The sequence below is a fragment of the Sapajus apella genome, unplaced genomic scaffold (genome assembly GCF_009761245.1).
Source record: "Sapajus apella isolate SASKATOON/1434 unplaced genomic scaffold, GSC_monkey_1.0 scaffold7, whole genome shotgun sequence".
Classification (NCBI taxonomy): Eukaryota; Metazoa; Chordata; class Mammalia; order Primates; family Cebidae; genus Sapajus; species Sapajus apella.
In genome coordinates, this window is record NW_022436947.1 from 11,001,878 (window position 1) to 11,029,676 (window position 27,799).

A 27,799-nucleotide genomic window follows, 5' to 3' on the forward strand; every position below is an offset into this window, starting at 1 on the left:
GCAGCCTCAAAAAGAAAAAATTCTCAGTATTTGGTAGCAGCTCCCATAGTGTGAGAGAGGGTTGGGTTAGTCAACCTCCACGGCCTCTTGCAGCTTTACGTCTGCATGATTCTCTGGGAAACTTCGTTTCTGCCTCTCAAGTGCTAGAAACACAAAATAGTGCCTAAGGAAATCAAAAGCACCCTGCCACAATCTCATTAATCTTCGTTGTCGTGGAAATGACACATTTTTAACATTCATGGAAAAAGAGGGCAGGGAAAGAAGACACTCATTTTGGAGAGGGTTGCTGCAAAAGAAGTCGCTGCTCTTCAAGTATGGCAGTGACAGAGCCAGGGTCAAAGTGATTTCATTCAGTTTGTATGCATGGTAGCAATGATTATCACTGTGATATCCCAGTGATCACCTCCCAAGTATTCAATACCCTTCTCTGGAAAGTATATACGTTTGTGTAGGACAGCTGCTATTCAAGACATTTTTTGTTTTATAAATAGGTAGTGGCTCCAACCCTTTCCAGCATCTGGAGAAGAGTGCTGTTTTACAGGAGGTATGACTGGGAAGTATCTTGTGCTCTTTCTTTTCTATTCTGCTTTAGAGTGGTGGGCAGAGAATTCCTGGGCTGCTATGATCACAACATCCAAAATAAGCAACGTAACAGAGGTTAGAAAATATAGATTTGAGGGAAAGGAAGAGAGGCTACTTGTCACAGGAGAATTTAGAGCTTGTAGAAATGCAAAGGCATGAAGGCTCTGCCACGGGTTGGGAATTTTATGTAAGAAAAGGTGTTTAGTGCAAAGTTATTGAAATCAGTTATCTAAAGCACATTGTGTTAGTATGATATAGATAAGCATTGTGATCCTTATTTAACTGGTATAACCCATAAAGTTGAAGTAGTCATCCTAATGGAATGAGTTAGAAAGTATAGGATGGAAAATCAAGGCCGCATTTAATAATTTATCAGATACTTTAGTAAATTGAGAACTATACACAATATTCTTTGGACACTGTGATTAAAAACTATTAAAGTTGATTTGCTATAATCTGTGATAGAAAAGGTAGAAAAATAAAACATTTTTTGTTTTTTTCATAGGCTCGTATATTCAATGAAACTCCCATCAATCCAAGAAGATGTTTGCATATTCTTACAAAGATTCTTTACTTACTGAACCAGGTAAATTATTTTTATTTTCCTCAGATAAGTGTGTCCTGCAATAGAAATGCTGAAGATGCAATGAAATGCTTTCTGGAAAATATAATTATTTATTTAAATTCACTTAATTTTAATATATACAATGATTGGTTGAAAAATATGTAAAACTTAGCACAAGGACTATGACATATACAGGTTGAGTATAACTTATTTGCAATGCTTGGAACTAGAAGTGTTTTGGATTCCAGATTTTTTTTAATTTTGGAATATTTGCAGAATACATACTCATTGAATATTCCTAATCTAAATATTTGAAATCTAGAATGCTCCAATGAGAGTCTTCACTGAGTGTCATATTGGGACTCGAAAAGTTTCTGATTTTGGAGGATTCGAGGTTTTGGATTTTGAGATTAGGGATGTTTAACCTGTACTTCTTTCTTATTCATGAGGTCCTAAACCAGTCATGCACATAGTAGATTCTCAATCAATCCTTTGGTTTGAATTTAATGAGTACTAGTTAAAACATGTTGTTTTTGCCCCAGACTTTAAAAAACTTCATGAAATGTCTAGGGCCTTAGAAAACATGATTTTGTTTTGTGGATTCATGTTCCCTCAGTATCAGTGGGGATTTGGTTCCAGGACCTGCATTGGATTCTAAAATCCATAGATGCTCAAGTCCCTCATACAAATGGTGTAGTATTTGCATATAACCTACACATATCCTCCCATATATTTTAAGTCATCTGTAGATTATAATACCTGGCACAATGTTAGTGCTGTGTAAATAGTTGTTGTGCTGTACTGTTTAGGAAATAATGACAAGAAAAAACTATCTGTACATGTTCAGTAGAAACACAGTTTTTTATTTTCTTGAATATTTTCAATCCAAGGCTGGTTGAATCCACAGATTCAGAACCCATAGTTATGGAGGGCTGACTGTATAGGTCTATACACATACACATGGACACATAACACATACATGAATACCACATACCTCAGGTGGTTTACATATGGTGCTAAGATAACCATGGTTTCCAATTTGAATTCTAAGAGGATATTTTATCTTTACCTTGTTTTGTGACTGAGGACTTTGTTCAATGAATTAATAAAGTTTTCTTGTTTACAAATGAAGACTAAGCAATAAGCGCATCGTTTTTTTTGTTTTTTTTTTTCTGGGGATGGAGTCTTGCTCTCACCAGGCTGGTGATCTCAGTGGCGCGGTCTCAGCTCACTGCAACCTCTGCCTCCCAGCTTCAAGCTATTCTCTTGCCTCAGCCTCCCAAGTGGCTGGGACTACATGCATGCGCCCCCACGCCTGGCTAGTTTTTGTGTTTTTTGTAGAGATGGGGTTTCACCATGTTGGCCAGGATGGTCTTGATCTCTTGACCTTGTGATCTCTTTACCTTGTTTTGTGACTGAGGACTTTGTTCAATGAATTAATAAAGTTTTCTTGTTTACAAATGAGTGTTTTCTCAGCGTCCCAAAGTGCTGGGATTACAGGCGTGAGCCATTGCGCCTGGCAGGACATAGTTGTTTTTTTTATTTTGAGACGGAGTCTTGCTCTGTCACCCGGGCTGAAGTGCAGTGGCGTGATTTCAGCTCACTACTACCTCCACCTCCCAGGTTCAAGCAATTCTCCTACCTCAGCCTCCTGAGTAGCTGGGATTACAGGTGTGCGCCACCATGCCTGGCTAATTTTTGTATTTTTAGTAGAGACGGGGTTTCACCATATTGGCCAGACTGGTCCCAAACTCCTGACCTCAGATGACCCACCCACCTCAGCCTCCCAAAGTGCTGGGATTACAGGTGTGCCCCACCATCAAGCAGGTAGTTTTAAATAAAACGTATCTGTTCACAAACAACATAATCCCTCTGTGTCAGCATATAAGAAACATTTCTAGCAAAAGTCAATTGGGTTTAACTTTTCATAGCGCACATTGTGTCCAGGCTGGCTAAATCCATTGTATAAACAAAAGTTTTAAATAATCAGAGTTAATTGAGAGTAACATATATTTTTATGTTGGTCATTACCTCTTTGATGAGGTAACTAATGTTGAAACATTTAATTATCTCGATAAGGAAATTGCCAAGCACAGCATAAACACAATTAACTATATAAACAGGTTTGGGAACATAAATTTTATCTCTTTGCCTAGTCCTTGGTAGAGTTTTATAGAAAAATACTTTTGAATTTCTACAAGAGTTGACATATCCATGTGTTTTCTTTTAGTTTCAAGTAAAAAAGGTAGGAATGTAAGGTTTTCCTATATAACTAAAAAGCACACAGACTTCTAAGTATTGAGTAAATATTTATGAAAGAAAGATAAATCTCTTGGTGATGAGCAAGCTGCATACACTGATTTAAGTAATTATAAACTTATTGTACTTTGTCTTTCATCCTAAACCATCAGCATTTTTCACCAAAATTTATTCTTATACCTATGGCAAATGGATTGAAGACTAGTTATAGTTTATATGGAATCTGAAGCTCTGAAAAGTGATTGAGTGTAATATATAGGATTGCTTTTAGTGAAGACATTAAATATTGAAATGGTAATATTTGAGGTAATCTGTGAGTTGAGATGTTTTGAGTATTATTGAAATACGTTATCTAACACCTTTTCAGTCCTCAGAAAATGTAGTTCCCACATCAGCAGCATTTGTATCACTTGTTAGAATCACTTGTTAGAAATGCAAAATCTCAGGCGTTACCCTAGAACCACTGAATCAGAATCTGCATTTTGGCAAGATCCCAGGATGAATTGTCATGCATGTTAAAGTTTGTGAAGCTCTGATCCAAAGCATGTTTTTAGGGGCTTGAGCCAATATTGAGATACATAGCAGCCCCTTAAGCCTAGTTTTTTTATGTGATGAACCTGGTTCCTGCCCATGGTTGGTCCCCTTCTTGTCATTTTGCTTGAACTACCTAATAGATAGTTTCTTATATTTTAATATTTATTATGCCTCTATGACATGTTAGGCATTGTGCTGGGCATTAGATTTTAGATATGATCTCTGCTCTTAGGCAGTGTAGTGATAAAATCCTGTTGTGAGTGCTATCATTTCCTGCCTTCTTGTAAACTACAGTACTTCAGGGAAATTTAAAATAGTTTCTACTAAAAGGTTAGAGACCACTATGCCAGAGCTTTTAAGCATGATGTGTGATACTGAATTATTTTTAATAAGAGGGTGATAAATGGCCATGTAGGTTTATACACTGAAAGCCAGAAAAATTGGAGAAGCAGAATGTTTACAAAGAGATTATTTTTTCTTGAGTGCTAAAGGATTTTTGCAGAAATAGCAAATCCTGTGTGTGTGTGTGTGTGTGTGTGTGTGTATGTGCATGTACGTATATGTGATTATATATTTTTTAAAGTTTAAAAATTGTTTTAAATTTTACTTAGGGTGAACACTTTGGAACGACAGAAGCTACAGAAGCCTTCTTTGCAATGACAAGATTGTTTCAATCTAATGATGTAAGTCTTTTTAAATTTTTTTATGATGAAAAAACTCCTTTTATTTATTTTCCCCAGGGGAACCAAGAGTGTTCTATATTAGGGAGGTTTGCTTGAAATGTTTTAAATTACTTAAGTGCTTATAAAACTTAAAAATGTTCATTATAAGACACATGAAAGTGGAAGAATTAAAGTATGCAGTATAAAGCTCTTCCTATGCAGGTCTACCATGAAGTCATGAAGACTGTTAATACCCAGCTTCTGGCATGACACTGTAAAGGTAGAATGGTATAGAAGTCAGTGCACATAGCTACCACATTTGTCAGTTCTTAGTCAAGTTTCTGGTGGACTTGGGATTGCCATTAGTCAGCAGGGCTGGCAATTGAGAAAAGCTGGATGTGGAGTGGAGTGGGGAGGGGATGTGGAAGAAAGAAGGAGTACAGACGAAACCTGTCTCTCATTACCTTAGACCACCCTGACTTTCAGAACATATAGCTGCTGCTTTTTGTTTCTCTTCTAAGTGTGATGTACATTTTTCTTTTGCTTAGCTCTAAGGCAGAACCATACAGGGAAGGGAATTCTGAGATATGTATTTTCCAGCTTTCGGTTAACATAAATTGGCCAACTCTTGTAGTTTTTGGGTATGTATTGCATATCATCACACGTCACATTTTGTGTTCAACCCCCAGAACCTCCTGAGATTTGAGTCTTGTTATGGATCTAAATAATGAGAAGTTTTAGGAGTAGATCTTCAGTAAGATCAGCAGTCCCCTGCAATGCAGTTGTTTTGGGGGAGGTCATTATATAATCTTCAGGCAAAAGGAGACTAATTTCCTCACACAGGGGATGAAGGACTGATGCTTCTACTAGCAAAGGATGTGTGGCAGAATTTAAGAGTTTGGGGTACTTGGCTTCATCAGAATCTGCCCATATATCCTCATTCCATTTTTCAGGTCCCCACTCCTTGCCAGTCAAGGTCCTAGCTTTAATGTAAGATGCCCTGCAAGAGTGTGAATTGAATTTGCATTGTAACTGAGCCACCACCTGCAGGATATGTTTTGTAGAAATCTTGGCCCTGTGGCCACATGATGTAAGGCTTTCTATTAAGGCAGTTTACAGATTTCTGGTGCCCTTACCCAGATTTGAGTGGTGCATTTAAAACTCAGCTCATCATTTTCTTTTCCTGAGAAAATAATTCTCCATTGTACCTAGAGCAACTACTTAACCCATTACACAACTTATTTTTACTAAAATCTTCTATGGCATCAACTACTTAGTTACCCAAAGCTTTGTCTTCTATAGGTCCTTGTCTGCAGTTGATAATTTTAAATATTTTGCCACTGCACGTCATGGACTACTAGTAGCCCCTTTACCATTGGAAACTGGTCATTAATACCGTCAATCAAGTCAGAGAAGCAACTTCAGGTTTATATCTTTAAGGTCTTCTTTGCTTTTAACCACTTCCTGTACCAGAGATTCAGGGTTCAAACAGGGAAACAGAACCATGATGAGTATTGTGGAATGAGATGTTTATCAGAGGAATTAGACTAGAAAACTAGGCAGGTTGAGCTGCTGGAGTGGGGTTCCGAGGGAAGCTATTACAGAAGTCATGGAAGGCTATTGCCTCTTTTATGGCTCTGCTTTTGCAACCAGTTGTCTGGTGGTAGGCCCAAGGCTGCTGTTGCTCAGAGAGCTGGCTGTTGGGAAGAAAAACTGGATATGTAGTAGAGAAAAGGAAGCAGAGTAAGAAAGAAACAGAATGAGGACAAACATTTGAAGCCTCTAGCACAGAGGTTTATATTAAGAAAAGAAGAACAGAAAACTAAACACCGCATATTCTTGCTCATAGGCAGGTGTTGAACAATGAGAACACATGGACACAGGGAGGAGAGCCTCACACACTGGGGTCTGTTGGGGGGTGGGCAAGGGGAGGGACAGTGGGGGATGGGGAGGTTGGGAAGGGATAACATGGGGAGAAATGCCAGATCTCGGTGATGGAGGGGCGGAGGCAGTAAGCCATCTTGCCACGTATGTACCTATGCAACAATCCTGCAGGATCTGTGCATGTACCCCAAAACCTAAAGTACAATTAGAAAAGAAAAGAAAAGAAGATGTGAAATTATTTTCTAGGAAATGGATTAGGGAAATACAGGATTATTCAATAGGACTAGTACCCTGTTGAGGTTAGTGCTCATGAATTTAAGTATTAGCAGGTAGCATGGTGAATGTTGCAGGTTAAAGCATTGAAGACTTAGAGATAGGGTTTAGTCAGGATTGAAGTTTTTCCGGGTTAGTAAATAGAGAGAGGGAGAAGCAAAGGTTGAGTGGTTGAAACATTGACTGTGGAGTCTTTGGTTAGGAGGGAAGCAAGAACAGGGGCTGATAGGGACAGCAAAAAGTTGATAGATCAGTGGATTGTAGGTCATGATAGAGTGAAGGAATTTTGGAGTCAGGAGTGTGAGTGCTTGGAAATGAAATTGCAAAGGGATGCTATTACTGATAGAGGCTGTGGCAATGGAAGTGGGTGATCACTGCAGGGAGGATGACATCATTGGAGAAGAGGAGGTCAAGGAATGAAGAGGTCAGAGGTTTAGAGATATCGTCTGTATGGATATTAAAACCACCAGTACTTATTACTGGCATAGTATTGGAGAGACAGTGAACAGGGTACTAGTGTTTTTTTTTAAATAAGGGAAGTAACCTGGGGTTTAATGGGCAACCAGCAATGGTAGCAGGTGACATAGTTTAAAAGTATAAGCCTCCCCACCTGTAGGCCTGGTGGCATGAGGGGCATGGGAAAGAAATCAGCCACTATTTCAGAGGGCTGCAGGAGGATTCCCTGGGAGAGAGCCAGGTTTCAGTTAGAGAAAAATGTAGGAATGTTCAGAGTTTGAGGAAATGTCAGAGAACTACCATTTCTACAATGGTAGAAAATGGAGTCAGACGAGATGCTATTCCCAGACGAAAGGAATAAGTTCTGCAGGTTAATGAATATTGACTAGAATATTTTGGGCTTTTTGTAGTGACTGAAGTAAGTAGCCATGCACAACATGATGTGATTAGTTTTAATGGTTCCTTAGGCAGAATATGGAATTGAGGGAGTGATTGTTTTGGGGCAAAGAGAGGTAGAGATTTTGCCAGAAGCATGTGGAGCTCCTTCCATTACCAGCATTCCTTTACCAGAAGGTAATTAACTGTCTTCAAGCTGGTATTTTATCCTTGTTTATATTAATATATGAGGATTACATATGTTTATATCTATAATCAATATTTTGTGTTTTTCTGTGTCTTAAAATGTAAAGATAACATCTTCATATTATTTTGCAATGTTGCGGAGTTTTTTTTGTTTTTATTTTTGGGACATTGCCCAGGCTGGAGTGCAGTGGTGTGATCTCGGCTCACTGCAGCCTCCTCTTCCTGGGTTCAAGTGATTCTCCTGCCTCAGCCTCCTGAGTAGCTGGGACTACAGGCACACACCACCATACTCAGCTAATTTTTGTATTTTTAGTAGAGATGGGTTTTCACTATGTTGCCCAGGATGGTCTCAGTCTCCTGACCTTGTGATCTGCCTGCCTCAGCCTCCCAAAGTGTTGGGATTACAAGTGTGAGCCACTGCACCCGGCCTGTAATATTTATAATTAATACATTTTTAATATTAACTTGCTTGTTACATGTACTTCTGCTTTATTTACTTTTGCTTCTATGTGGAATTCCAATATATGAATGTACAATAATCCTATTTATCCATTCTCCCTTTGGTAGATATAAGTTGTTCCCACATTTTACCTGTTACAAATGATACTGCACATAATGTTGATATATACAGTGAGACTTTTTCTGGGGTAGATACCTACAAGTGGAATTTCTAGGTAATACTTGTTTTTTGATCATGTCAAATTGATCTTTTAGATGAGAGGTTGTGTTAATTTATACATGCATTGCTGCAAATCCTCAGCATTTCTTATTGTCATGCCCAAGTACATGCCATTTGGAGAATAGTATATGGCATCTTTTTGTGGTTTTAATTTGCATTTCCATGATCACTGCTGAGGTTGAAACTCTTCATATGTTTAATAGCTATTTTGCTTTTGTCTCTGAATTGCCTGTTGATATTCTTTGCTTATTAATTTCCTCCTACTGACTTATAGGTTAAAGTTTTTAAAAACTTCAGTCTTTTTAAAAATAAGCTTTATTGAATATAACTTACATACAATAAAATTCACTAATTTTAAGTGTACAATTTAATGAGTTTTGACCATGTATAGAGTCATGGAACCACCATTACAGTCATGAGGTAGAAACTTTTCACCATTCTAGAATGTGCCTTCATATCCATATCAAATGTATCTTCATATTCATCCTTGTTCCCTCACCCTAACTGTGGCACCTGGTCTGCTTTCTGACAAGGTAGCTTTGAGTTTTCTAGAATTTTATTTAAATCTAATCATATGGTATATAGTCTTGTGTAATTTTTATGTCTTGTTTCTTTAGCTTATGGCTTTTGATTGAGCCAAGGTTTTATATTTATCAGTACTTACTTCCTTTTTATTACTGAATAGTATTCCATTTTGTGGAGGTAATCTGATTTATTTATCTTTTCACAAGTTTATGGATTTTTGGGTTGTTTTCAGTTTATGGGTGTTGTGAATAAAGCTGCTAAAAATATTCCAGTACAAGTCTTTGTGTGAACCTATGTTTCTATTTCTCTTTTATTAATATCTGAGAGGGGCATTGTTGGGTTTGCATTTCCCTAATGATGAGTATATTAAGCATATTTTCATGTACTTATTTGTCATTGTATATCTGCTTTAAGTGTCTCTTAAAATTTGCTACCATATTAAAAAATCAGGTTGTTGCCAGAGGTGGTGGTTCATGCCTGTAATCCCAGCACTTTGGGAGGCCGAGGCAGGGGAATCACAAGGTCAGGAGTTTGAGACCAGCCTGGCCAAGCCAACATAATGAAACCCCATCTCTACTGAAAATACAAAAAATTAGCTGGGTGTGGTGGTGTGCCTGTAATCCCAGCTACCTGGGAAGTTGAGGCAGGAGAATCACTTGAACCTGGGAGGTTGCAGTGAGCTGAGATCGTGCTGCTGCACTCTAGCCCAGGTGGCAGTGTAAGACTCTGTCTCAAAAAAAAAAAAAAAAAAATGCAGGTTGTCATCTTACTGAGTTCTAAGTTTCTTTATATATTTTGGGTAGAAGTTCTTTATCAGATAGGTGTTTTGTAAATATTTCCTTCCATTTTGTGGCTTGGCTTTTCATTTACTGCACTGTTAACTTTTTTTTTTTAAAGTATAGTTTTACATGTAAAATTCATCCTTTTTAGGATATAATTCTATGAGTTTTGACAAATATACAGTGGTGTTATCACCACCACAATCGAGATTTAGAGCATTTCCACTGCCTCAAAAAGTTCCCTTGTGTCTCTTTATCATCTACTCCTCCCTCCCCACCTCAGCCCCTGGCAATCAGTTATCTCTTTTCTTTCCTTACAAATTTGCCTTTTCCAGGAAGTCATATGAATGATATACTGTATGAAGCCTTTTTTGAGTTTTTTCAGTTACTTAGCATAATGTATGTGAGATTCATCCATATTATTGTTTGTATCAGTAGCTTATTTTTATTTTGTCGTCATATTCCATTGAATGGATGTACCTCTGTTTATTTGTTTGCCAGTTGAAGGATATTTGGCTTGTTGCCAGTTTTTGGTAATTGTAGATGACATCGCTATAAACATTCGTGTTTTGATTTTTGTGTGAACATACATTTTTATTTCTTTTGGATAAATGCCTGGGAGTGGGATTGCTGGGACATATGTAGGTGTGGGTATGTTTAACTTTGTAAGATACTACCAACCCATTTTTCTAAAATGTTTATAACAATTCTTACCATCACTGTATGAGAGCTGCAGTTTGCTCTGCATTCTGGCCAGCAGTTTGTATTGTCGTTTTTATTTTTGTTTTTAATTTTAGCCATTCTGATAGGTGCGTAATGGTATCCCTTTGTGGCTTAAATTTGCATTTTCCTAATGTCTGATGATCTCAAATGTCTTTTCATTTGTATTTTTACCTTCCATATATTTTCTTTTGGTGAAGGATTTGTTAATATCTTTTGGCCATTAAAAAAATTGGATTGTTTATTTTCTTATTACTGAGTTTTAAGAGATCTTTATGCATTCTGGATATAAATCCTTTATCAGATATGTTTCACAAATATTGTCTCTCAGTATGTGGCTTAGGTTTTTATTTTCTTACATTCTTTCAAAGGGCAGAAGTTTTAAATTTTGATGAAGTCCAGTTTGTCAAATTTTCTTCTGTTATGGATTGTGCTTTTTATGTCACATCATAGAAATCTTTGCTTAACCCAAGGTGACAATGATTTTCTCCTGTGCTGTTTTTTCTGGGAGTTTGTAGCTTTATGTCAATTACCTTATGTTCCATTTCAAATTAATTTTTGTATGTGGTGTAAAGTAATGGTTGGGTTTCCTTTCACCTCTTTCCTCTTCCTCCATCCACTGCCTCTTCCTTTTCTTCTTTCTTCAGTTTTCTCAACACATGGTTCTGGAGCAATTGAATATCCATGTGGAAGGAGAAAGGGAGGAGATGATAAGATGATTGAGTTACATTGGCATATTGGAACATTATTTTGTTTCATTGACTTATATGTCTATTCTTACTTAGTTCCATGCTGTCTTGATTAACTTTAGGTTTAAAGCCTACTATAGTAAGTTTTAATAGTGCAAATGTTTCTGTTTTTCAAAATTGTTTTGGCTCTTTGGCATCCTTTGCATTTCCATATGGATTTTAAATATTACATATATATATTTATTTAGATATGTAGAAATATGTACGTGCATAGAAATAGACAGGATTATATTATATGTAATAAAACCTTTTTATATAGATAAGCCTTCTGGAACTTTGATGGGGTTTGCAGTAAATCTAAAGAGCAATTTTATGAGAATGGACATGGTAGCACTATGGCGTTTTCTGCTTCACAAACATGATATATATCCCCTTATTCACATTTCAGTGTACAAGTCTTGCACATATTTTGTCAAATTTATCCCTAAAGTAGATAGTATGTTTTCATGCTCTTGTATTTGTATTGTTTATTGGTGGTCTCTAGAAATTAAATGAACTTATATATGCTGACCTTTTTCTTGTGATCTCCTTAAATGTTTGTTAGAGTTCACGGTTGAAACTGTCTTCTTAGCAGGAAGGCTTTTTTGGGTTAACTTCATTAAAAAATATACATATGATGCCATTCAGGTTATCTGTCTTCTCTAGTGTAGTCTGGTAGTTTGTATCTTCCAAGGAATTTCACCTAAATTGTTGAACTTGGCATAAAACACTTCATAATATTCCTCCATTCTTTTAATGTCTGGAGAATCCTTAGTGATGTCTCTTCCTTCATTCTGATATTGGTTAAATTTTGTCTTCTCTCTTTTATTCCTAGGAAGCTTGTCTAGGGATTTATAAACTTTATTGATCTCGTCATAGAACCAGCTTTCTGTTTCGTTGATTTTTTTTTTACTTTTTTTCTTGCTTTTCTCTTCTAAACTAATTGTGAAAAAAAAAAGAAGCTAAAAAAATCAAACCAAAAGAAGGGGAAGAAAGAGAGGAAGAGAAACAGATCAAACAGGACAACAGAAATCATATAATGACCTGGTAAATAAAGACCGAAATATATCATTATCCACGTTAAATGTAAATGAAGAGCACAAAGATCATTTATAAAAAATCAACTGTATATTGAGCCATAAATCAAGACACAACAAATTTCAAAGGATTGAAATCATATAGACCGTGTTCTTTATTTACAATGGAATAGTGTTGAAAATTAATAATAAAAGAATAACTAGATAAATCACCATTTATTTTGATAGTAAGAACATTTTTCTGTTTTGTTTATAGCCATGATAAAGTAAATGGGCTGGATTTACCCTGCTACTATAAATACCTAGAAAATCAAACAAAATTTATGACATAACAGTTTCCAGACATTAGATTATAGGCATCCCAGGACTGTGATCTGAAGAAGGGAAACTAGGTCAGCCCTAGGATTGTACTAGATCATGGCCCAGAAACAGATTACAGGCCTAGCTCTCTCTCAGAGTTGAGAAAATAAATGGAGGTTGGGAGCCAAGAAAGCTCGAATTTGTGAAGCAGAATACCAAAGAAGGAGCCAGAAAGAAAAAGAGAGGCAGGGAAGAGAAGGAAGGAGGAGAGGGAGGGATTCCATGATCTGCTGAGGACTATCCCTTAAGTCTTTGGATAACTAAAAACTGATTTGTGTACGTAAAAAAGGAAACTACTCAAGGCTAAGGAAAGATTCCAAAGAACACAGGGCTCAGAATAGTTTGTATTCCCACCAGTGAGAGTGGAAAGACCTTGTATTGCATAAGACATCTGGTATAGTTCTCAGAAGGGAACCATACATAAGTAATTATTACCTAAGTAATGGAAATATAGCCTTACACTGAAGCTTTAAAAAGCCTGTAAGTAAGCCTCAAAGTGGAAAAAAAAAAACTAATCCTGGATAACCTACCCTCACGATACAATAGAGTTTAATACTAGGTAAGATCGTGCACCAAAATAATAAACTTCACAATGTGCAGCATCTAATAAATTATCTGATATGCAAATAAACAGGAAATATTATATATAACCAGGAGAAAAATGGATCAGCAGACACAAACCCAGAAATGATAGGTGATGGAACGAGCAGATATTGTCATTAAAACAACTATTAACATGATCAGCTGTTAATAGCCTCAACATTGCAGTGAGGTTTTGACTTATCAAAATCAAATACTTGTTTTTGTGTTTTCCCTACTCATGAGAAATTCGAGAGAGTCTCAGGATGCTTTGATTTCTTATACATATATGAGTATATCAACATATATACGTGTATATATGCATACACACGTGCACATATACATATGTGTATTTTATACTGTCATTTTCTTATGAATCTTGTTCATAAGTCACTGCGACTTACTTATGTCTTTAGCAGTTTTTAAAAAGTCTTCATTCCTTGCTCTATTTCTGAGTTATCTGCAATGGTTTTCCTTGTGCTTGAAGAATACCTTTTAGAATCCCTTTTTCCTAGACTTTAGATACTATGTCCCATGCCAGTAAGATCCTTCTGTGGCTATGATGTTTGATTGTGTTCATTTATAGGATCTGTGAACGTCCTTTATTTTGTCCTTGGCTACACATTTAAAATTTTTGTTCCTATTTTACTCAGCATTTCTGTGTATTTGTTTATGAAGTATGTTTTAGTGGTTAAGAGCACATTTTTTGCTAACATTTTGTATTTTTTGACTTTTGAATTTTCACCATTTTGGTGGGTGTGAGGTAGTTTCTGAAATGCGGTTTTAATTTTTCATTGGATAAGTAATTTTCATTTCCCTGACGACTAATAATGTTGAGCCTCCATTTTTTGTGTTTTAATGAATTTTTTTGTATCTCCAGTTTTCTTCTGCTTCTCATAGTAGGGTTTTTTTTTTTTTTTTTAATTGAAGTGGGGTGTTCTTCAGCCCTGAAATTTTGATTCTTATTTTTTGTTTTCTTCCCATAGTAGCTTTGATCTGCCCCGTGTGTCCGCCCATACTGGCTTTCTCTGTTTTGTTTTGTTTTTTCCCCCTGTGTTTAATCACCATGAGGATCCTCAGTCTCTTCTCTTTCCTTAATGGGTTGGGTAGTATCAAGGTTGTCTCCAATAACTTGGACTCTGGAGCTGTGTCTGATGTATTTGGGTTTCTCTACTTAAAAGAAATTTGAGGTTACTCAGTAAGGGATGAGGCTGGACAGGCTAGAGGAACCTGGCACCTGACCATCCCCATTTATCTACAGCCTATGAACAAATGAGAGATCCAGGTTGAGTCGGGGAATATAGGTGGAATATTGTTAGCTTAGTACTTACTTAGATACAGTATTCATCTAGAAATCTCATTTAGGCTTCAGGAGAAAACATTGGTATACACTGAACTGAGGAAAGTGCAGAGTTTGCACATCTCTCCCTACATATTTTTTAAGAACTTAAAAAAATATGTTTTCCAGGAACAAGCCTTTAATTAACACTGTACCTTGTCTCTTCTAAAAAATACAAAAATTAGCTAGGCGTGGTAGTGAGCACCTGTAATCCCAGCTACTTGGGGGGCTGAGGCAGAAGAATAGCTGGAACCCCGGATGCAGAGGTTGTGGTGAGCCGAGATCGTGCCACTGCACTCCTGCCTAGGCAGCAGAGTGAAACTCCATCTCAAAAAACAAAACAAAAAACATATGTCTTTGGACTCCAGCTATCAGAGTCTAAGTTTGTGTCTCTCTGTAGAAAGATCCATATAATTGAATTTTTAAGTTTTTACCTATTGTGTCAGTGCATCAGTAGTGTTTAGAAAATAGTAGTATTCTGAATATTTTCTCACCCAGATATTAAATTTTTTTTTTTTTTGGTAGTTGAGACTCTCTTAAAGAATATCTTTCTAAATATTTATCTACTTGGGAATCCTCACTTCAAATAATTTAAAAAAACATTTCCTTATGAATAATCTGTTACCTTTTATAAATAATTTTTCAGCAAACATTGAGGAGAATGTGCTACCTTACCATCAAAGAAATGGCTACCATCTCTGAGGATGTGATAATTGTCACAAGCAGGTATGTGAATGGTCAAAACCTAGGATGAGATACTTATATATCTAGTGGAATATTTGCTCTTTGCTTTCTGTTTATTTTATTTTTTGACTATAAGAACGCCAATAGGAATTTAAAAGAATATAATATCTTCAAGCATTCTTTTCTAAAATGAAGTTTTTATCATGTGAAAAACCATCCTTATCTGATAAAAGAAGTTACAAAAGATAATACTGATAGATTTGAGTACATCAAGATGTCCATAAAAATAGATACAGCTAAAAAATAAATGATAACATGTACACTGAAATGAAATGTTTACAACAAATACTTCAAAGGCTAGCATCTGTAATATATAAAGAACTCTTAAAAAGAAACAAGGGATAATTCATCAAATAACCAGTATAAAATATCTAAATGTTGTTAGTCATTTTCATTAGTAACCAAAAAACATGAATTAAAAATTCAAGAATGAGGTATATTTTTACTTATCAAACTGGCAAAAAAGCAAAAAGGCAGCATTCAGTGCTTGTAAGGGAGATGAACTCTTGTACAAAGGAGAGAGAGTAATAAATTGATTCATTTTTTCTAGAAAGCAATTTAGCAACATTTGTTGAATAATTGAAAGGCTTTATCCCTTTGACCTAGTAAGCCCACATCTGTGGAACTATCCTTGGAAAATAATCAGACGTGGCACAGAAAGACTTATATATATTGATGTTTGTTGCAACACCGTTTATAGTAGCAAAAAGAACAAAACAACTTATGTGTCTACCATTGTTAAAATTATTTAATTAACCATATTATAATCATATTAAAGATATTTTAGGTATTGGAAATATTTGTAAAACATCTTCTGATATGAGCAAGTCTTCATAAAGTGCTAAATGGGAGTTGGAGTCAATCTACGTATTCCAGATAGTCTCACTTTAAAGAACATTTTATGGCCTGGGCACAGTGGCTCACACCTGTAATCCCAGTACTTTTGGAGGCCAAGGCAGGTGGATCATTTGAGGTTAGGAGTTCAAGACCAGCCTGGCCAATGTGGTGAAACCCCGCCTCTACTAAAAGTACAAAAAAATTAGCCAGGCGGTGGTGGCGTGTGTGTGTAATCCCAGCTACTCAGGAGGCTGAAATGGGAGAATTGCTGGAGTCTGGGAGGTGGAGGTTGTGGTGAGCCAAGATCGTGCCATTGCACTCCAGCCTGGGTGACAGAGTGAGACTCTGTCTCAGGATCAAAACAAAAACAAAAAAACATTGTGTGTGTGTGTGTGTGTGTGTGTGTGTGTGTGTGTGTGTGTGTGATTGTGGCTGATATTTTCTTTAAATTTTTTATTGCAAATGTCCTAGAATAAGTATATGTAATTTATATTTCTAAAATGTACAATAAACATTATTTTTAAAATAGTTGCCTTCTTAATTATTGTAACTAATTTAAGTGAATCTGGTTTTGCACAACATAATAAATGTTTAGAGGAGGGTGCTTATGTTTAACCAGTGGTAGTGTTGAATGTACTTTCAATTAGGAAATCTTTCAGATGAAAATAACAGAAAAGCAGTTGTAAACAGTGACATAAACAAGATGGAAGTTTATTTTTTCCCATATAACCATAAGTCTAGAGGCATAGAGTAGCTCGTGTTTGCTCAGTCATTCAGCAGTGTCAGGGGTAGTGTCTCTTGAATTCTTTGGACATTCTCCATTATTGCAAAATAGATGCCAGAATTACTGGCAGTGTACCACATTCAAGGCTGGAATGGTATTGGGAAGGAAGCCAGGAGTGCCACACCATCTGCCTCTTTTATCAGGAATGCAATATCTTTTCCCGTGGCAATTTTTAGATTTAATTTGACACAACTGTGTTATATGATTATCCTTAGGAAGCCAGGAAAGTGAGTATTTACCATTTTATAGCCCAAGTATTAGGGACAGACAAGGGAGAAGGGGTTGAAAATGGGTGTTGAATTAGTTAGCTAACAGTATCTACTACAAGTAAAAGCCAAAACACACACACACACACACACACACACACACACACACAACCTTCAGTTAGATTGCTAGATTCACTAACGTTTTGGAAAATTTTAAAATAAATTAGTCATTGACTGAGAGATTTTTGTTTTCTTTTGGCTGTCAGTACTTTCTTCTGTGTCTTGCTAGGCTACCTTGAATTATGGTGTATTTCTATTAATAGTTCATTTTAAATGATTAGTAAATGTGGTAGGCAGAATAATGGTGACCCAAAGATGTCCATGCCCCAATTCCTAGGACCTGTGAATATGTACATTACATGCTGAATGGGAGTTAAAATTGCTAAACAGCATATAGGGAGATTATTCTGGATCGTTCAGGTGGGCCCTTTAAGGAATAGACTTCTTAAAAATGAAAGTACGATGCAGAAGAGATGTCAGTAAGGGATGTGATGATGGAAACAAGGTCAGACATGCAGTGTTGCTGGATTTGGAGATGGGGGAAGAGGACCATGAGTCAAGTAATGTGGTAACCTCTAGAAACGGGAAGAAGCAAGGATTCACCCTTCTGGCCTCCAGAAAAGACTGTAGCCCTACTAATATCTTGGTTTTAGCCCAGCGAGACCTGTGTTGGACTTTTAACTTATATAACTGTAAGATTAAAAAATGAACGTTGTGTTAGCCTCTAAGTTTGTGGCACTTTTTTACAGAAGCAAATAGAAGACTAATGCAGATTTTGGTACGTGGAAGTGGAGTGCTGCTGTAACAAATATCTAAAAATGTGCTAGTAGCTTTGGAATTATGCAGTGAGCACATCTGGAAGAATTTTGAGGTGCATGATAGGAAAAGGCTAGATTGCCATGAACAGACCATTAATAGAAATATGGATGTTAATGACTCTATTAGACTAGAAATAAGGGAGGAGCAGGATAGAGAAAACATTTATCTCCTTAGAGAATACCTAAATCATTGTGAACAGACAGTTGGTGGAAATACATTAAAGGTGCTGGCTCAGAGGAAAATGTTAGGAATTCGAGGAAAAGGGATCCCTATTATAGTGGCAGAAAGCTTGGCAGACTTGTGCACTGCAACTGTGTGGAAAGGAGGACTTATAAACAGTGAACTTGGATGTTTAACCGAAGAGATTTCCAAGCAAAGTGTTGAAGGTGTGGCCTGGTTTCTTTTTGCCGCTAACAGTAAAATTTGAAAGTAGAGAAATAAGAGGAGACATATTAAACAAAAAGGAACCAGGACTCAATGATTTTGGAAATTCTTAGTCTACCAAGTGGTAAAGGGTGCTGAAGTCAGGAGTTTCACTGTCAGGAAAATGTGCTTTAAAGAAAAAGCCAAAGGAATCACTGCACAACCTTTTGCTGAAACCTCAGAAAGATCAAAAGGTCGGAGCATTCACTCACACAAAACACTGAAGAGATCAAGGGGTGTGACTCATAGATTTCCTTAGTATCTAAGTAGAAGCCAGAAATAGAGATGAGATTATCTAGGCAAAATCTGTGGAGGAGCCTCTTGTCTAATGGATTGTGTCTCTGTAATTATATAGTAGACCCACAGGTTTTTGAGAATCCTACATCAGCAGCAGCTCAAAGGGAGAGAGAGAGGATGAAGTGAAAGAAGGCTATCAGAGCCTCAAAATTCTACAGGCAGGAATCAAGCCAATAAAACTACTCAGCTTTAAATACATGCAGATTACCCTTTATGAGAAAGGAAGGATGACTCTGAGGGCAAAGGGACAGTTCTATAGGGTGAAACTGAGAACGTTACAGAATTCTGCCCATGCAGAAACCTATTCCAGGTTGCCTAACTGTATTTCAGAATTGCTTGGGACCAGGGACATTTTCTCTTTCACTTTCTTTTATTTTGAATGGGAATATCTGCAACTGTATTTTATGGCAGTCCCATCCTTGTGTTTTGGGAGCAGGGGATTTCTTTTCTAATTCCATAGGTCCAAAGATGGAGAGTAATTCTGCCTCACCATGGGTTATACCAAGAGTCTCACCCATACCAAATTTAGATTTTGATAATACTATTGGGATTTTTGAGTCTATGAGATTTAGATGAGATTTTAGACTTTGAATTGATGCTGCAGTGTATTGAGGCTCTGGGGGGATCTTGGAAGGGGTGGGGGTGAATGAATACGTTTTGCTTGTGAAATGGACACAGCCCTGACACAGTGATTTTAGCCCAGTGAGACTTTATGTTGGACTTCTAAACTACAGAACTGAAAATAAATTCATGTTGTTTTAAGCCACTAATTTGTGGTGATTTGTTACAGCAGGAATAGAGAACTAATATTATAGATGACCTTTCTGTATGTATAAAGAATTTGTTGGCTTGGCAAGAAACCGTGGAGATTAAAAAAAAATCTGAAGGCATATACTTCACTAAAGAATTTAAGCAAATGGCCAATAAGCACAATGTTCTCAACATTATCAGTCATCAAGGAGTTGCAAATTAAAATCTTAATAAGATATGGCATACCCACTAGAATGGTTAAAACAAAAAAGCTTGACAATACCAAAATAAAAAAGTCTATTCCAACACTTAATGTATGGAACAACTGAAACTCTCATACGCTGTAGATAGGAATGTAGAATGATACAACCACCTTAGAAAAGTTTTGTCAGTTTCTTATAAAGTTAACTATATACCTGCCCTGTGACCAGTAATACCTCTTCTAGGTATTTACTGAAGGAAAATGAACACATATGGCCACAAAAAAGACTGTAAAAGAATGTCATAACAGCCTTATGAGGGTTCTTCGAAGAGTTTATAGGAAATATGTGTTATGAAAAAATATCCATGGAGTTTGTATTAGTCTGTTTTCATACTGCTATAAAGATACCATCTGAGGCCAGGCACACCTGTAATCCCACCTGTGATCCTAGCACTTTGGGAACCTGAGGTGGGTGAATCTCTTTAGGTCACTAGTTTGAGACCAGCCTGGCCAACATAGGGAAACCCCATCTAAAAACACAAAAATTAGCTGGGCGTTGTGGTACATGCTTGTAGTCCCAGCTGCTCAGGAGGCTGAGGCAGGAGAATTGCTTGAACCTGGGCGGTATAGATTGCAGTGAGCCAAGATCACACCACTGCACTCCAGCCTGGGTGAAAGAGTGAGACCCCATCTTTAAAAACAAAACAAAACAAACAAAAAAAGAAAGATACTATCCAAGACTGGGTAATTTATAAAGGAAAGGGGTTTAATTGACTCACAGTTCAGCATGGCTGGGGAGACCTCAGGAAACTGAAAATCATGGCAGAAGGGGAAGCAGGCACATCTTACATGGCAGCAGGAGACAGAAGAGAGTGAATGCAGGCAGAAACTGCCGTTTATAAAACCATCAGATCTCATGAGAACTCACTCACTATCACAAGAACAGCATGGGAGAAACTGCCCCCCTGATCCAGTCACCTACCTCGCTTAACACGTTGGGATTACAATTTGAGATGAGATTTGGGTGGAGACAACAGAGCCAAATCATGTCAGAGTTCAATTTTTTTTTTTTTGCACTAAAATATAAACTCATACTAACTTGTTACAACGTGTGAACAGTATCTAGTTTGAGACACTAATACATGTGCTTGAAAATAATCGCTTTCAGAGCAATATCAATTCTGCTAAAATTGAAACAAGAACAAACATTAAATTTATGGTGAACTTTGGTTAGAAGAATGGTGAGATTATTGATGCGTTACAAAAAAGCATGGGAACAGTGACCCAAAGAAATCAGCAGTTTATAAATGTGTAAGTTGTATTGAGAAGGGATGAGACAGTGTTGAACATGAAGCCCTTCATCTTCAGCAGCAGACCATCTACATCAATTTGTGAAACTGATGATTAATAGCAGCAATAGCCATCGTATAGACACCTCATTTGGTTCAGCCATACCCAGTGCTGACTGAACAAATTAAAGTTGGGCAAACTATTTAATGGGTGCCAAAACTGTTGCATCCAGGTTGGCTGCAGAGAAGTTCAGAGCTTTAAATGGAAGTTTTAAACAAGTGAGATCAAGATCCTGAAGCATTTCCTTGATGAATTGTAATGGGAGAAGAAACGGCTAGCAGTCCAATCCCGAAGACAAGGTACAATCAAAGCAATAGCTACCACGAGGTAGAAGTGGTCTATCAAAGCAAAAGTGGACCCATCAAAAGCAAAAGTCACGGCAACAGTTTTTGGGGATGCTTGAGGCATTTTGCTTGTTGACTTTCTGGAGGGCCAAAGAATGGTAATAGTGTATTATGAGAGTATTTAGGGAAAGTTGGCCACAGCTTTAGTAGAAAAACACTTAATGGAAAAGCTTCACCAGAGAGCCCTTCTCCACCGTGACAATGCTTCTGTTCATTCTTCTCATCAAACAAGGGCAGTTTTACAAGAGTGTCCTTGGAAAATCATTAGGCATCTGCCTTAGAGTTTTTATCTGGCTGCTTCTGATTTTCTTTTGCTTAATCTTGAAAAAAATCTCTAAAGGGCATCCATTTTATTTCCATTAATGATGTAAAAATGGGTGGGCGTGAGAGGTGTGGATGGGCCTTTGGGCCCTGCTGGGCGGGCGCTGGGGCCTTAACTTCAAGGCAGGGAAGTGACCGGATCACCGCTGAGGTGATTGAGCCCCTGGACTCACTATTGCTTGTGGACTTTGGCAATGGCTTGGCTGGAGAAAGCCATCGCCTTTGCCTATGGGCTCCGCACTGTGGACGCCGACGGGTTGGAGCCCATGGAGTCAGTCCTGGAGGACAGATGTCTATACCTGAGATCCGACAATGTAGTAGAGGGCAACTGTGTTGAAGAATTACAAAACTCCCATCACATCGTGGGGGAGTATTTTGTGCCCCCTCGCCTGCCCCCCCACCCTGATAATGTCTCTGCCAAAGCTGGATGAACAAGAGCCTTCCCCACACAGCCAAGTAGCTCATTCTGGAAAGAGGGTATTCTGTGAACACATGGAAGCATAATGACAATATTTTCTTTACTGTGAACACTAATCTTCCTGCTTTTTCTACTCACCTGAAAAATGGATACTTAAGCATTTCTTAATAACAGGCTCTTCTGAAGACAGAATTGGGAAAGATCCAGCCCCAACAAGGTAGTGAGTTCTTGATGCTAACTGAAGTAAAAGGAAAGCAAAAGTCAGCTTCCAAGGAAATAGCTTCTGAGGTATTCACTTAACAGGCGTGTTCCGTACAGAAGTCACTATCCCCCTTTAACTCCTTCCAAAGGACTCTACCAACTGCATGAAAGTGAACTTTTCTATCTACGTAACTAGTAGACGGAGCGTCTTGATCACTATGTGACAACCTCGGCTGTCATTTTTAGCTGCTATTTGTATTGATTTGAACAGCCCTGTCTTTACCAAACATAACTGAATTTGTTGCTAGGTACCCACTTTGTTCCTAGAAAAGGGCTAGCTTTCTGCTATGGTCTGAAGAGTGTTCAAAGTAGACTAGAGCTTGGGAACTCCTAATCTAGAACCATCTGCCATCCCACAAAAGAATTATATGCAAAAGGGATACTAGTCATACCTAGTGTTTCTCTTTCTGAAAAGAGAACTTGTCCTAAAAATAGCCCGGGGCCTGGGACAAAGTAGCCCTTTCCAGCCCCAAAATGATTATTAAATTGAGAGGAGTCCAAGATTGTGGGTTTTTTTTTTTGTTTTTTTTTTTTTTTTTTTTTTTTAAACAGAACCAAGGATAAATGAAACCTATTTAGCGATAAAAGTAATAGAGACTTTTTCTCTAACCAAACTGCCAAACTGGGTTTTGGCTAAGAATTTCCAAATTGATCTTTGTGCTGCTGCTCATTTTTTTATTTTTCTGAGACAGGGTCTCTCTCTGTCACCTGGGCTGGAGTGCAGTGTTGTGATCATAGATCACTGCAGCCTCCAACTCCTGGGCTCAAGTGATCCTTCCACCTCAGCCTCCTGAGTAGCTGGGACTACAGGTGTGCATCACCATGTCCAGTTAATTTTTGTGTCCTTTTTTTTAAGTAGAGATGGGGTCTTGTTATGTTGTCTATCTGGTCTTGAACCCCTAGCCTTAAGGAATCCCCTGACATGCCTTGGCCTCCCAAAGTGCTGAGATCACAGGAATAAGCCACCATGCCTAACTTGCTACTCATTTTTAAAAGTCTATGTTTATTTTTCCCATTGACTTTTATCTGCAATGCTTCTTTTTTCTTTAAGGCAGCGTAATTTACAAGCCTAGCCTTGAATTAAAAGAGAGCCCCGAACCTGCTCTTGGATTTGAAGTTCTCAAGCCAACATCAGAACGACTATTTTGACTCCCATATAAATAAAGTTACCTACTCCTGTTCCTTAAAAAGAAAAAGTAATAATGTAAAAATGACTGCATTGACATGCTTACATTTCCAGCACCTTCGACTGTTTAGGGATGGAGTAATGGCTGATATCATCACTTAAAGAAGTGTCTTGAAGTTGATGGAGCAACGTTGAGAAATAAAATTTATCATTTTTATGATTTGTTTTTGTTTTGAGACAGAGTCTTGTTTTGTCACCCAGGCTGGAGTGGAATGCTGTGCTCTTGGCTCACTGTAGCCTCCACCTCCCAGGCGTAAGCAATTCTCCTGCCTCAGCCTCCCAAGTAGCTGGGATTACAGGCGTGTCCCACCATGCCCAGCTAATTTTTGTATTTTTAGTAGAGACGGAGTTTCACCATGTTAGCCAGGCTGGTCTCGAACTCCTAACCTCAAGTGATCAGCCTGCTTTGGCCTCCCAAAGTGCTGGGATTACAGGTGTGAGCCACTGTGCCCGGCAGTTAGGTTTATTTTTTAATTCCATTTTATCCACAGATTTTTTGAAGTCCCCTCATATTTGTGATGGCCCTAAACTGGAAAAAACCCAAATGCCCATCAAAGGAGAATAGATAAACAAATTGTGATATATTCATGCAATAGACTATTACTCAGCATTAAAAGGAACACATTGCTGATTCAGGCAACAACATAGATAAACTTCTAAAACATTTATGTTGGAACAAAAGAAAACAGACACAAAAGAATATATGCTGGAATTATTCTCTTTGTTAACTCCAAGAAAAGCCCAAACTCATCTGCGATGATAGAAATCAGAAGTCTGCTGGGTTGGAGGAAATTCATTTTAAATGGACATGAGGGAACTTTCTGGGGTGATGGAAACATTCAGTTTTTTTATTTTGGGTGGAGGTTACATAGATGATTACAATGATCAAAACTGATTTAACTTAACACTTTAAGTTGTCCTTTTTTATTGTATAAATTACAACTCGGTTAAAAAAAAAAAGAGATTTAGGTAGTGTCTTAACTAACTAGATGTATATTGACAACGCGATTATATTGTTCTACTCATTACAAGAAGGCATATTCTTGTGTGATGGGACCACCCAGTGAAAGTCTACCTCTGAAGATTGTATAGAATTCTGGAATTGAGTCCTGAGGAATAACCCATCACTCACATTAGGGAGTACTGTGGAGAATGGGCATCAGTATGTGGTAAGTTACATCCTGGTTTCAGAAAATCAAATGAAAAATTCATGGACCATGGTTTAGGAAGAAAGAAATGAGTTGTAGAAACTGTTACCAGCTAGGCAGTTTGGAAATCCGTTGTGAAAATAATGAGTGGATTTGGATAGAGGGAGAAAAATACTTTGTGCTTCCTAAGGGAACTAAAATGTTAAGTTCATCCACTTACTAAGAAATATGCAAGCCTGAAACAGCTTTTCTGTTGAATGGTGCAGCTGTTCCTGAATAATTGCTTCTGAAGATTTACTGCCAGGACATGGTTTAGAACAAGAAAGGAAATGAGATACTATTATGACTTAACCACCACTGTAGTGAAACTCCTCTCAAAGATTTCCAGTAACTTCTTACTTGCAGAATCCAAAAGCTAATTTTCTGTCCACATTTTATCTGACCTTTTGCCCAGTTTTAACATGGTTAAATACTTCCTGAAGTTCTACCATCTTCGGCTTTCAGAAAACATAGTCCTGGATTTCCTTTCCTCTCTGATTTCCCCATGTTTGCTATTATACCTCAGAAGTGGCTGCTTTTCTTCTGCTTGGGGGTTCATATCAGCGCTGTAGCTCTTTCTGAAACTCATCATGCTCTTTGATATCCTGTATGTTTGTAAATGCTTCTCCTTGTGCCTGGAATTATTCTGTTTCCTTTCCCACATAGCTCAAATACATGTCATTGTAGGCTTCCTTGTTCTTCTTTCTTGACAGATTAGTCATTGTCTTCTTTGTTTTTTTTTTTTTTTTTTTTTTTTAAGAGATAGGGTCTTCCTATGTTGATTAAGTTGCTCTTGAACTCCTCAAGCAAGGAAGCTGGAATTATAAGGATTATTTATTTCCCTCTCTATGTCACAAAAGCACACTTACACACAGGCAGAAGCGGAGAAAGGTGGATTAATGCGTGTTGAGAAACCTTTCTGTCTCCTACTTCCCTTTCCTTTCTCTTGCCTAGTTGCGAGCCAACTTTCCTGATTTATTTGGATTAACACTTATTTTATTTTAAAATGAAATCGTGGCAGACTTTTCAGGAAAGATGATGAGTGATGCCAAGTCATAAAACTTCCTTCTCCAAACCTAGTGAAATGAACAACAGTGAATAAAAGTGAAAGCCAGGGAACTTTTAATTCTAGCTAAGATGAAATAAGGCTACTGCAGCCCATCTTTCCCAGTGATTACAAAAAAAAAAAAACAAACCCAAAAAACCCTGGACAAAAAAAAAAAGCAAAAACAATTACCTGAGGGCTCCAAATAGTAAATATGGTAGGGTGAAATGGGGAGAGAAAACAATACTTAATGAACAGCCAGTATAGCAACGGTGAGTTTCATGGTTAATTTTCATCTTTATACCCTGAGTTTGACCCAAGGGCAGTCTGCATCAGGAAACTGTAGAGTAGGTGTGGTCAACAGAGAAGCCCATTTCTCTGGCCTGAGCACAGGTTACTAACTAATTAACTAACTAACTAACTAACTAACTAAATAAGTGGTTGGTGGTGCCTGCAAGCTGGAGAGCTAGGGAAGAATCCTTGTTTGTTTGTGTTTTTCTCATTTTCTCTCCTACTCCTATCCTGAGGTCAGCCTTAGTTGTGGAACAACTTTACTAGGATTTGACAGCAATGTTGTGGGCACTTAAAACCCTGAGATGAAACCTACCACTGAGAATAGGGACTGCGGTTGAATGAAGAGTGGGGGAAAAGCCACATTATTATTTTTTCTTTCTATCTTTTCTTACCTATTCATCATGAGGGTGGGCCCACTTGCATAGTACAGGGAGCTAAAACTCAGAGAGAACTCTGTATTTCTGGCTGACGAACTGGGAAAGGTGTCTTTGACAGCCAAAGGGTATGGAATAAATGACATGAGGGGAGACATGGAGGAATGGATACCTTACCAAAGCACTACATGTATGGAATATTTCTGAAGAAGCATAGCAAAAGGTTTGAGGTATAAACTCATAGGAACCAACATGCACAGAAGGCCAGGCAGAACTTGTAATCTGAAACTAACTGGGTTGATTCCTTGCCAAAACAAAAAAGTCAGTAGTTCCTGGAGGCTTTTAATAGAATCCGGGGTCTCATGACATAATATTCAAAATGTCCAGGATACAATCCAAAACTAGTCAACCCAGAATCAGTTCTCTTGAACCAATTTTAATCCCTACAACTGGGTCATTTTGGGGTTGGTATCTATTGATTGGAAAAATCTTGGAAATTTTCAAGGAAAAGATCATTTCACAATGTTTGAAACAAAAACTGGTAGAATTGAAAGGAGAAATCAACAAATCCACAATTATAGTTGGAAATTCTCTCAAAAACATAGCAAGTATACAGAAAAATTATTAAGGAAAAACAATTTGAACAAGAAAACTAACATTGTTTTTTATTTGCTGATGACATTGCCTGTAAAAAAATCTGTGGAATCCAATAAAAGCTACAAGAAGTAATAATTGAGTTTAGCAGATTTGCACTATACAAGATCAATGTGCAAAAATCAATTATGTTCTGTATTCTTGCCAAGAACAGGTATAAATTACAATTAATACTAACTAAATTAATACAATTAACAGTTATAAATTACAATTAAATTACAGTAGCATCAAAATGAATACTTTGGGGTAAACCTGATAAAAGATATATAAGATAGTACACTAAAAACTACAAAACATGTAAATAAATGAAGAGATACACTTTGTTTATACTTTGAAAGACTCAATATTATTTAAATGCTTATTTTTTTCCAAATTCATCAGTAGATTCAATGCAAGCCCAATTAAAATCCCAGAAGGCTTTTTAAAATTTTTATTTTATTTTATTATCTCAGATGGAGTCTTGCTGTGTCACCCAGGCTGGAGTGCAGTGGCACGACCTCGGCTCACTGCAACCTTTGCCTCCTGGGTTCAAGCTATTCTCTTGCCCGAGCATCCCAAGTAGCTGGGACTATAGGCACCTGCCACCATCCCCAGCTAATTTTTGTATTTTCAGTAGAGATGGGGTTTCACCATGCTGGCCAGGCTGGTCTCAAACTCCTGACCTCAGCTGATCTGTCTGCCGTGGCCTCCCAAAGTGCTG

General features: G+C 37.5%; 1 protein-coding gene and 1 pseudogene across 1 annotated transcript in view; both read left to right on the forward strand.

The window, feature by feature from the left end:
- Positions 1 to 27,799, forward strand: part of COPG2 (COPI coat complex subunit gamma 2) — a 126,400-nt gene that overhangs the window by 710 nt on the left and 97,891 nt on the right. Inside the window, exons 2-5 of the mRNA XM_032275959.1 lie at positions 492 to 544; positions 1,088 to 1,168; positions 4,552 to 4,623; positions 15,190 to 15,269. Coding sequence (XP_032131850.1) covers positions 492 to 544; positions 1,088 to 1,168; positions 4,552 to 4,623; positions 15,190 to 15,269 — 286 coding nt within the window. The remainder of the gene's footprint in view (positions 1 to 491; positions 545 to 1,087; positions 1,169 to 4,551; positions 4,624 to 15,189; positions 15,270 to 27,799) is intronic.
- On the forward strand, positions 16,960 to 22,891 carry LOC116550033 (annotated as a pseudogene).